At 34.6% G+C, this 12,429-nt stretch overlaps 1 protein-coding gene across 1 annotated transcript; it reads left to right on the top strand.

The window, feature by feature from the left end:
• The first annotated feature begins 6,450 nt into the window (after nt 1–6,450).
• TwdlG (TweedleG) lies at nt 6,451–11,616 on the top strand. Its single transcript, XM_014235131.3, has 3 exons — nt 6,451–6,591; nt 7,681–8,440; nt 9,901–11,616. Exons 1-3 carry the CDS (start codon nt 6,577–6,579, stop codon nt 10,125–10,127), a joined length of 1,002 nt encoding a protein of 333 aa, XP_014090606.2. The 5' UTR covers nt 6,451–6,576; the 3' UTR covers nt 10,128–11,616.
• Nucleotides 11,617–12,429: the final 813 nt, after the last annotated feature.

The raw sequence follows: 12,429 nt of genomic DNA, 5'->3' as shown, positions 1-12,429 counted from the left end.
GATCATTCCCAACCTATTAAGTTATGGTATAAGAGGCATTAACTCATGGTATAACCAAGTTCTGAATCGCAATATCTTTGCATACGTTATTCTTATATCTGTTGCGAAACTCCTTATTTGATAACTAAAATCAGAATCGAGAATGTCCGGGCAATACTCTCATAACGCTTCTAGTACGTGGCTTTTTTGTAACAAAAACAAAACAAAAAGTGGTCCACAGTTTTTCCAGCCACCATATAACAGTAACGATTGTAATATCCCATTCAAATAATGTGGGCATATTTTGCTGATTACTTCATATATGGTCGAAAAGATAAGTACATTTATATTTTAAAATGAGTTCATTTTTCTACCGGTATCTTAAATATATATTGAGTTGAGGTCTTCAAATAGCGCCCAAATACCTATTAGCATCATTTTCGTCTACTACACAAAACTACTACACAAAACCGATGGTGGATACTACACAAAACCGATTTAATGGTTAGTGTCAACCACTTTTCAATAACATGAAACGAACATGAGCCATGTCGGTCCACACCTTCCCCCATCACTAATATGATGAAACGATTCGCAATTTCCACAAAAAATGTTTTCCATCTATAAATATTACTTACGAACTGCGAGTTTGTATAATATCCGAATCTTTAACGATTATCACTTATTCTTTTATCATTCAATTAGATAGCATTTCAAGTGTTTTTTGTATTTTTACGATCACTACTCAAGATAAAAATGTGCTTAGAACGCCGAAATAGCAGTCCTTGACTCCTTTCCAGTAAATGACGTCCTTGGAAATCACCACTCATAGCAGAAGAAGAACTCGAATTGTCTCGCGAATCTAGAGTGAAACTTGCACAACTTTATTCTGGATACTGTAACAGATTAAACTCTGACTCAAGCCCGTCATACCAGCTGGGGTGCTTATTGAAAATAGTCACCTACTAGTAATCGAGCTTATTGCATAAGCATCGCAAAGTAATAAGAGTTAACAGCTTTTAGATCAATTTAAATTCAAAGTACAAGTATATATCAGCAGTTTGGGGTTTTCAGCATAGTGAGTAACACTCTTCATTAGTCATCATATATTCGTTCAATTTGTTTTCAAAACTTTACTAGCAAAATCAAAACTATGAAGTCAAAGGCAAATACGAAATATATTTTTAATTAAGATATCAAATACAAATGCACCAATACTTATATGTAAGTACATGTTAGATAATATTTTAGGTCACTTGCTTTAATGATGCAATATTGATACTCATACATCGACACATGTACTCAGCCGAAGACTTTTTTGATTTTTTGACGGGTTTTTTATTTTCTCCTTTTATTTCGATAAATTTCAAAAAGCTCACAGCATGTGTGATTATTCAAAAGTAATTCAAAATTTAACCTTTTTCAAGCGGAAATAGACAACAGTTTCCACGCGTTAGTTCTAAAAATTTATAAAGAAGGCTTTATTAAAGTTTTCGAAATAAATAATAATAACAAAAATTGTTAATCACTCTCTATGATATTTGTATAGAATTGTACAAAACCTCTTTCACTAAGACCAACACATTAATACCAAAATGTGTTCCACGCTTCCAATTATCTAATTTTAAGACGCGCATTACTTATTTCTTCTTTTTCATTATACCATTTTATTGTGCAATTAATTGCGTTCATTTACAAGCTTTTTGTGTTTTATTTCAAGTCTATAATGATTCCACCCATCCACTTGTTCATAACAACCGCGAGAGGGTCACTTCACAGCAGGAAAAAAAATAGCGTACTGTGTTTATCACACCAAATATATCAAATCACAGAGGTTGGCAATGCAACCAGCTTAGTCGTGTGTCAGTGTCAGTAAAGAGCTGTCATTGACAGCAAATCGGGTCATCGCTTCGGAGATAGCCGAATTTGTAGCCACGAATTGTTTTGATAGCAATGAACTGTGAATAGGTTGTAGTTGAAGTGTGTTATATACAAATTGGACATAAGACTTTAACAATAAATCGTATTTAATTGTATGAAATAATGTTATTTCGACATTGAAATGCACCGCAAGAGCGCAAGCTCATGTAATTTAACTACATAGTTATGCTAAAATAGTGTTGGGAATGCTTGCATTCCGTTAATTATAAAATCACTTGAGTTCAAATAATAATTTTTGCTTAAATTGCAATACAATTTTTGGTTCTTTTTTTAACATAAACACACAACTGATAGCACTCGGCAAACATTCGTTTGTGTGTATAGTTTCATTTTATACCCTTGCAGCATGTTGCAACAGAGTATAATAGTTTTTTTCACTTAACGATTGTTTGTATCACCGAAAACTAATCAAGATAGATATAGAGTTATATATATTATATATAAATGACCAGGATGATGAGACGAGTTGAACGCGTCTGTCTGCCCGTTCGGCTAACCGTGCAAGCTGTAACTTGAGTAAAAACTAAGATATCTTAACGAAACGCTATCAATCGGAAACGAATAAATGCATATAGGTATAATTGACATAAATTAAGATACAGAACTCAAGTTTGACACAACGAATCACATTAAAGAGGGGCGCTTGCGGTTTAATGATATATCTTCTAAACGAATAAAGCTATATGCACAGGACGAATGTTTTCAACCCTTATGATAGTGTGAAAATTGGTGAAATCGGATAACAACCCCGCACACTTATCATATAACGGTTTTGTTAAAAACTACTAAAAGTGTGATAAATCAATAACTAATTGCGTCAGAGATATTAAATTTTACACCCAGGACAAGAGGGATTTCTACTAGCCGGTATCAAAATTCGACAATGAGCGTGACACCGCCTATTCCTATGTTACAGTACGAAAATGGAGGAAAGTGGTCTACCACCACGCCTAGTTTTCACATAACACAATTGTAAAATCCATCTGATCCTCTTACATTTCAGTATAACATACATATAAACCACCAATTAATATAAGAGGACAAAACTTTGCACAAATAGTGCATTTTAAGTGTGTCACGTTATTACTAAAAATTGTCCAAATCGAACCATAACTGTTCAAGCCCCTAAGTACCGAATATGTGGACCCAGTGCCTATAGTTGACTTTTTACCGAAAATTTCGGTCAATGTGTGAGATATGTAATAATAAAATATGTATGGATAATGTAAAGATTTTAGAACTTCCGGGTGACCCTATATCGGCCAATATCTTGTGCCTAAAATGGATAAAATCGGTTGAAAATTTTACCTATTTAACTAATATCAAAATTTTCGATCATTCGGTTGACATTACTCTATATGATGGTGATGGTACCTTAATGAAACCCTGGGAGCATTTTATTAGTATGTGGTATTGGCAAAAATAGTTAAATCGCGTCGATACTACTCCCAAATCCCATGTACTACTTATTATAATTTTCGCTTTCAATACAAGTCATGAAAATCGAATATGGTTTTCAAATTCTTTTTTAATATTTTGATTATGAAATATTATCCAACACCTAAATAGATTTCTCTTATATAAAATATTTCCAAGAGTATAAAATAGTCAGTTACACCCGAACTTAGATCTATCTTACTCGTTTCATTGGTCGTTTGTGCACAATTAATATAAACCATAGCAAAGCAAATTACTGCGAAGGTCTTAGCCGAAAATATGCAGTTATTTGACGCTTCAATTAGTTTTTATTTTCTGCATAAACATTTTTAGACATATGTCTTATGTTTAATTTGCAATGATGCTGAACAAAATTTTATGGGAATTTTCAGGAGATAGTCTAAATAAATACTCGTAATTGCTCCTATAGTTTGAAAGTTTGTCAGCAAATTTTTTAAATTTCTTCATAATTGGTTAGTAAGGGTAAACTATGTAATTTTCGACCATCAATAAATAATTGTTCCGGTTGCACACTCACCTTTTTTCACTTGTTTTCACTTTCAGTCACCAAAAACCAAACGGACACGGTCGATACGGCGGAAAATTTTGACGTCTCTATCGCTTGAATTGCTAACGAAAAAGAAAGAATCTGGTCCTCTGTTAGTCCCTTTTGAGTGTTGGGTTGTGTAGAGTTGTGTTGTGATGTGATGTGTATGTGTGGGTGGTTTGAGTGGTGTGATGTCTTGTTGTGGATCGTGTTGATGTGGTGTGTTGGCGCGCAGTGGCGTGTATAGAGGGGGGTGGCGTAACTCATCTAGCCAATCAATAATAAACTATTCCAAGCTTCAATTTCCAGAACAGTCATAACCTTGCTAAAATCTTTCTTTCATTAATTACCGCATTTAAGGACCATGATCAAATATTCTACCTTTCAATATTTCCATTCTTAGTTTCGGAAATATTCTATAAATTTAATTATTCATCATCATTTTCAGAAAATAACGTTGAAGTAGATGTTTCAAACTCCCATTCACTTCCGCTGGTAAACTGATTTCTGAGGATTTGGTAGCTTCATTGTTTTCGAGGTTACGCCAATAGTTTTTGAAACCCAATGGAAGGTTTTCATTATACCTTTTGTACACTGTGAGTCTACGTTTGATTTTTTTTAAACCTTTCGAATAATTTCGCGAAGTGCCCTGAGAGTGGGAATCACGTAATTTTTGTATGCACGAAAAAGGTGCGCAGAACCACAATAATGTCCGAAAGAGCAGAGGAAAGGAAAAACTGAGGGACTAGTGCGTATATATACAGATAGACGGACATGGCTAAATCAACTCAGCTCATCATGCTGATCATTTATGCATATATTTCATTGGGTCTCCGACGGTCAGTTCTGGGTGTTCAAACTTCGTGACTAACTTAATATATACTGTTCAAAGTTAAAAAAACTTTAAAAATTGTCAAAGTTATAATGTTCCCAAATTCAAATAAAATAACCTATTGTTACGTAGTAAATCGGCTTGGAAACAACTAATGGTACAAGACTCTGCAAGTGAATGTCCGTTTCCTCTGCAAAAATATATCTCATATATAATAATTTAGCAATAATTAGAACACAGCGCTACCTATCGGGGTATATACTCTTAATCTTCACCTAAGGTAGTAAAGGAGAGGTAAAGAAGCGCAAGAAAACGAAAAAAAAACGAAAAACCGTTTGAGAAACGAATCATAACGTAAATACACGTGGAAACATATAATGCTCATCTCTAGAAAAAAATAAAAAATAAAATAGCAGTTTTAAATATTTTCATTAAGCTTATTGGCTTTTGACTTTTGACGTATGATTACGTATTCAATGATTATTATACCGTATGAATATATATATATAAAACTCGAGTCTGGTTTAAGATGTTAAAATTTTAAATATGCAATAGTAACCGCCTTCGCATCCAATTCATCACCGACTAGTCATTACCCTCAATCAGCAGACAATGTCAGAGACTAATATGCTTACTTTACGAAACAAAATATACAAAACCCAAATTGAATGCGGTTGCGCATTCACATCTCAGTAGAGGAGGGCGCGTCTGCGGTCATTCATTGAAATCAACGAAAACCCACTGGACGACTTACACTTGGCATTAATTTCCGTATCAAGGTATGCTGATCGTTCCGCCTCATTTACGAAAGCAACGCAACTCCGCTCATTATAAAGTGCTTGATTGTAAAAAGTTTGCACAGCGCCGAACACCCACTGGGCAATCGTGTTATATGCCTGGGGCGCCCTATGGTGAGGCAACGTTGCAATGTAAGCGTTTGAGCAGAGTTGACCGCGGCGATCTACTCAAAAGCGGGCTTAAGCATGCAAACTTGAAAATAATCACAGACGGTGCAATTAAATTCGATACAACGCAACCAGTATATGGCGGGCGGTTGCATAAGCGAACTTGGAAACAGAGGATTTGTCTCTCAAGGCGATAATTGCATGTGTGATCCGGAGAAGGGACGCTGCTCAAGCAATTCAAGATGGGAAAATTAATCAACTCAGCTGTTTGTCATTTCACTCAGGGCAGGGTTGCCAATGCGCCAGTGCTCGTTGGTTTGGCAATTTGACTTCCGGCGACAGCGAATTGCAGCGGTAGCCTTAATTTGTTTATATTACATTACCGCTGACACTCATACGCAAGTACTTATGTATTTATATGGTGAATCAACACAAATACACTTGTAAACTGCTAGCGCGTTAGTAAAGTCTTCAGCATCGCTTGTTAACTGAGCTTTTATGCGCGTGCACTCTCTGCAACAGCTGCCAAACGTTATCTGCGTTTCTTAATCTTCTTCTTCTTTGTTCGCTGCTTCAGTGCCACTTCTTGGCTCTGCAATTTTTAGCGCTCATTTCAGGTACTTTGGATCGCACTCTTGATCTGCGCGCTTTGAGCGCCATCTCGGACTTCATCTCCCGCTGCAATGGCCCACCTAAGTAACGTGCTTAGCTTTTTGGCCAACATCTGTACTATGCGCGTATTGTTATTGTTGTTTTAGTGTGTCTTGGTTGTCGAAAATGTTGTTGTGGCGCTACTTTTTGACTGTGATATAAAAGATTGGCGTTCAACTGATTAGCATTTAGTTGATTTGTGCTTGTCAATTGGACCAGTTCGGTTGTGTTGAAAATTGTGACGCCTACGTCTTTACTTAAAATTTATTTGTGCTGTGGAAAAAATGCGCGCTCTTATTGTAAGTTGATAAAAACATATTTAAAATGTGATAAAAGAAGAGTTGGAGCTGGTGTCTAAATAAATTATGTATTAAATTATTGAAGTATATTATATGTATACACTATATAATGCAAATTTGTGGTGTTTCTAAATAGTCGGATTACAAAATGGATACGTCATAAGAGTTAATAAAAATAAAAGTGATATTATCAATTTTGCCAAAAAAAAAATGTAAAGAAAGGTCTACCCTCTCGCAAAAGTTAAAAAAAAAAATATTTAAATCCGAAAAATAATTCAAACAACTTATTTTCATAGAAAAAACATGAATTTAACTTTTTTATAGGAAAAAAATTTTTTTTTTGTTCAATTGGATTTTTTTCCATGAAATTTAAAAAAAAAATTTTTTTCTTATTTTTTTATTATTTTATTTATTCTTATTGGTAGGAATTTTTGAGTTTAACTAAATTCCTCTTCTTGAGTTTTCTAATAAATGTGTGTTTTAAAGTTTTACTTAGAGTTTAATTTAGTTTTTTTTCAAAATCTGGTAATAAAAAACAATTCTGCAAAATTGTTATATTCGTCTATTTTCTGGAAAGGTATTAAAAAATTATCCTAAAAAGGTTTCTAAATAATATTTGCAATTATAGTTTTTCTAATTATTATTAAAAATGTAAAATATTCCATAACATCCCAATTTATGGATTTTGGATGGAGGATTTTTTTTTTGTAAGCAGTTCACAACAATATTTTTTCTTAAAATGAATACCTCTTTTCAACATCTCACTATGGTTTACGATTCCTCCAATAGTTTACTGACCCGTTAAGGGACTCCTGGAATTATTGCTCAAAACTAGATTTTGCAAGGAAACTTAAATTAGTACAATGAACTTTTGAACACCCGTATCGCCAGATGAGAATATATTAATTTCGTCACAACAGTTCGGTTAGTTCAAAATCTGTGGAAAACTGTAAAATAGTGCCAAATAGTAGGTAACTGACTATTTTTCTGATATGAAAAACTGTCTCAAAACTTCTCTGGGATCTACAATCTGGAAAAACATCAAGATGTCATTAACACCTCTCTCCTCTTCACTTCCCACCATTTCAGACACTCTGCTTGCTCGTTTCGGCGTACGCGAAGCCACAGGGCTACAGCTACCAGAACCAACAAAGCAGCTACCAGAATCAGCAGAACAGCTTTCAAATCAAATTGCCTGGCATAAGCAGCACTTCAAGCGCACAACAACAACAACAGCACAGCTCTAGCGCACCGCAAACACCCGGTTTCCTACAACAAGCGCTAGAAAATGCCAAATTAACGCAATCGCTTATCAGCGCACCAGTACCAGCGCCAGCGCCCAGCGTTGCCACACAAAATAACTACTATCAGAACGCACCACTACAACAAGTGCCACAATTTCAGTCTAACTTTCAACCCAGTCATGGACCGCTGCAACAGCCCGCCACATTTGCTACATACTCACAACAACAATATCAACAAGGCGGTGGCAGCTTTGGACCAGCGCCATCATCGCTAGTCACCAAGGACATCTATGTGCATGTTGCTCCCGAAGAGCACGAGGAACACTACCAACGACCAGTGTTGCCACCACCACCACCACGCAAGCACTACCGCATCGTTTTCATTAAGGCGCCATCGCCAAAACCGAGCGCCGCAGCATTGCGTATCAATCAAGCGCCCACCGAGGAGAAGACCATTATTTATGTGCTCACACGCAAACCGGACCCACTCGACTTGGAGGCGGCCTACCAAGAGGCAGCGCCCAAACAGCCCAGCAAACCGGAAGTCTACTTCATCAAGTATCGCACACAAGAGGAAGCACAACATGCACAACGCACCATCCAAGGTAGGTCACAATCACCACAATTTTTTTCTGTTTAGATTGGCAACCGATTGTATTTCCGATGCAGAATTTTTGACTTCGAAAAGTTGCTTTTTTGTCTTTTATTTCCTGTTCTGCGACATTTGTTATGCAAATTTAATACGCCGCCTTATGACGGAGAACGTCATCAAAAATTTGCCAAATCAACGCCGATATGATGAATCATTTTCACACCTAGCAACACCAACAACATATATATTTAGCTATAATGTCTTTGTTGTTCAGTTTTTCTTAACTTTGCTTTGTTTTTGTTGCACAATCTCGATTTATAATGGCGTTGCCAATGCTCACTAAATCATCTAAGGCATTTTATGTAAATTTGTTATTATTTCCTAAATTTGTATGCAAATCTGCCGAGCGGCATCTCTGATCTACATCAATAATATGTATGCAATCATAAGAGGTTTTGTTGTTATTGGCATAGGTCGAAGCACTTCTTTATACCGCTGACTCAAACAATCGAGCGTTGTATGTTCAAGGCCATTGCAGCTACTTTGAGTTATCTTTTTAATATGGATCGAATATATTCTTTTACCAAATAATAAGTGAGGTCAGGATCAAAGCATTTTGATTTTATTTAGATAATTTCCAAATTTTTTTTTAGTAAAAAAAGCTTATGTTAATAAGAATTTGTCATTCTTTTTAACTTGGAAGTTCAGTAATGAATTAATTTTATTTGCTCGAGAAAATTCTTTTTTGGATGTGGAGGACTTACAGATAGCTTTTTAATCCATTCAATTGTCAATTTTTTCGATATTTGTGATTTCGCGCTATTTATAAATTGTCTAATATAAGGGATCTATTTAAAACCGCTTTCAAATTCAATCGAACTAAAATTCAGTTTCCCAGTCTCTAATATTCATATGACGTCTCATTTGCTGTTTTTTATGACATTTAGCTGACATCTAGCTACATACCGAAAAACCCTCGAAGAATCGGTCAATATTTCAGCGTAATTTTTTACTTAAACTCAATCATTATACTATATATATATAAACGAACGCTTTAACAACTTATTTATAGCATAGTTAGATAGTTAGTTTAGAAGTAGTGAACACTTCTCAGAAGACACATCGACGATATGTTTTAAAATTCAAGGTTAAACATCACATAAATTAGACAAAATTTAGAAAGACAATATGGGACGTCTGAGAGCTTACCTCCTCTCTGATCTTTACAACTAGGTTTCAATTTTTTAATTAATAATTATCTCAATAATTCAATTCATTATGCATAGATAATAAAATTATTAAATGATTGTCATCGAAACAATTTTATACTATACTGTCCTTAAAATTATTCCCAAAAGCGTAACCAAACTTCGTCTTCATTAAATTACATATTTTTCAACATAAAATCATCAATAATGCACAAAAATCGTATATTAAAATACTATACACTTTAACTGAATTTCCACATTCCAGAGCAATACGATCAATTAGGTGGCACCACACAGGTCTCCGACGAGGGCATCGCACCGGTAACCTCAGTGATAGGCTCGCTGGATCCACGTGGCGCAGGCGCAGGCGGTAGCATCAGCAGTTCCAGCGCATCGAGTAGCAGCAGCAGCAGCGCTAGCAGCAGTGCCAGCAGTAGCAGCAGTGAAGGAGGCAGTTTAGGCAAATATTTGCCCCCAATTACAGGACTTTAAATTTAGTTAATTAAATTTTTTTAGCGATATTAAATTAATCGACTGAAAGCGATTTTATGGCACAACAAAAGAAAACAATGACTCACAAAAACAAAATACACGCACACAAACACAAAAAACCCACAAGAAAATAACACACACACACAAATATACAACATTACAAACACACTCGTTTATATTCGCTCGATTATATCCGCTTGCATTGCCGCATGCAGGCGAATCAAATCAGAGTTGATTTTCGTTATTTTTGCCTATTTTGATGATAAAGTCTGTTAATTAATTTTGTTGTTATTGTTAAACTTCTTGTATCTGTGTCATTATGCTTATAAATGCTCTGAACACAATGCAACCATTGTTGTTGTTGTCTAATTTGTTAATTGATATTTTTGGCAAAATATTCTTTTGTTGATTTATTTATTTAGTTTTCGTTTTCTTATTAAATTTTTGTTATTTACTGTTAATTTAATTTGTATCATTATGCCTTTATATACGAGTATACTCATATATAATAAATGATCGTGTCTCTGCTGCTGCAGCCGGCCATCCGCCGCTAGTCGATCGGCAAGGCTCGAAGCGATGAATGCCAACTAAATTATAAAGAAACGTATCTATACAAATTTAGTTGTAAGTTGTTATGTAATAAATATGCATTTTGCCATTTTTTCTACTATTTTCGGTAGATATGTGTGTAAAATAGAAAAGCCGTCGTCACGCAGCGCCTTATTGTGCATAAATAATATATAATTATATTTTTATATTTTGTAAAAAAAAGTCCAAACCGGTTTAATTGTTTGCCTTCAAATTTGATATGTCATAATTTATTTTCTAACGCCGAATTTCGACACGGAGAAATTAGCATGGTGTTGAGTAAGCGCGAACGAAGGAGAGGCGTTAGCGAAAATGTCGAAATGTCAATGTTTTGAAGCCTTTATCATTATAAAACAAAAAAACAACAATACAATACAACAATATGACAATAAAAAAGTAGCAACAGATTGAAATGAGTTTAGTTTAAAAGAGAAACAAGAAGAGAAGAAGAAATTGTCCAAATACGAGAGCACGAACTGACCTGTCTTAAGACGATGCCGCAGTTAACAATGGGTGCGTGCATATATATATGAGCAGAGGAAGCTCGTGATTTGCAGCAGCATTACAAATTTTATTGAATTGTAATAAGTGTTAACTTTTAACTGACTTTTCGTTTAATTAATTTTTAGAAAATTAAAAAAGGTCTCATAAAAGTAACAGTAAAAAGAGTAGCATTAAACTGAGCTTTTACTTTTTCAATAAAGTGTCAATAAAAGCAATATACATATTAAGCTGCGTAAAGCACTATCAAAATAAACTATCTTTAAATTATCCACAAGGATGTTATTGTAGATTTACGTGTGGATCAGTTCAACAAATTCATGATGGATGTAAGAAATTGCATATTCCGTAAACTATAAACTCTTATGAAGTTCGATGCAAGACTTTGCATTAATATAATCAAATTTCAATCGTTAATATATCTTAAACGATTAGATTTACAAAAGATTGTAAAATATATTTTTGTACAACATTAAATTTCCTACAAAATCAATGAAACGAGTTATTTTTTCAAATAGTTGAAAGCGCGATATGCATGTTTCTATCTGATAATAAGCAAAAATAGAAAACTGTAAGGCGGAGGACCTTTCCGCAACAATTAAGAGCTCATACTTGAAGAGGTTTTCGTAGACGTGCTTAAAAACTTATTTTTCAGAGTACCAAGAGAAAACAAATATTCGTTTTTTCTTTGACCCACTCAACTACACATGAACCCCATCAAATTATTTGCTTTTGAAATAGATAAATTCGGTGTCAACAAAGAGAATCAAATAAAGTATTTCAAAAATAATGTCCCAGTTATGTGACAAGGCTAACCAAAAATCATCGGAATAACCTTGTGCCACTTTCCCTGAATCCTGAATACTACGATCTCAAGCATTAAGTGAAGTATCATAATGGAAATAATGAAAGATGTTTACTCGAATGAAGTATAGTTGGTTCCAAAAATGAAAGGAATCCGCATATATGTTTTCCTAACGTATATTCAACTAATGATTTTGAACAGTTTGCTTCGGCGGCTTACGAAATCAGATGGATACATTTATATACCACTTTCTTGTCAAATAGTTGATTACCCATGAGTTTGTTTGTTATTGTTGTTATAGTGGTAGAATAATATCCCCAAATAGTTCGGAGAATTGTTCAAAGATTTGAGCCGAATTCAGAATACCGAATTTTCAAAAACATTACCAGAATGTGCTTGAAAGATTGA

This window comes from Bactrocera oleae, chromosome 2, assembly GCF_042242935.1.
Source record: "Bactrocera oleae isolate idBacOlea1 chromosome 2, idBacOlea1, whole genome shotgun sequence".
Taxonomy (NCBI): Eukaryota; Metazoa; Arthropoda; class Insecta; order Diptera; family Tephritidae; genus Bactrocera; species Bactrocera oleae.
This window is presented reverse-complemented; position numbering and strand designations above follow the sequence as displayed.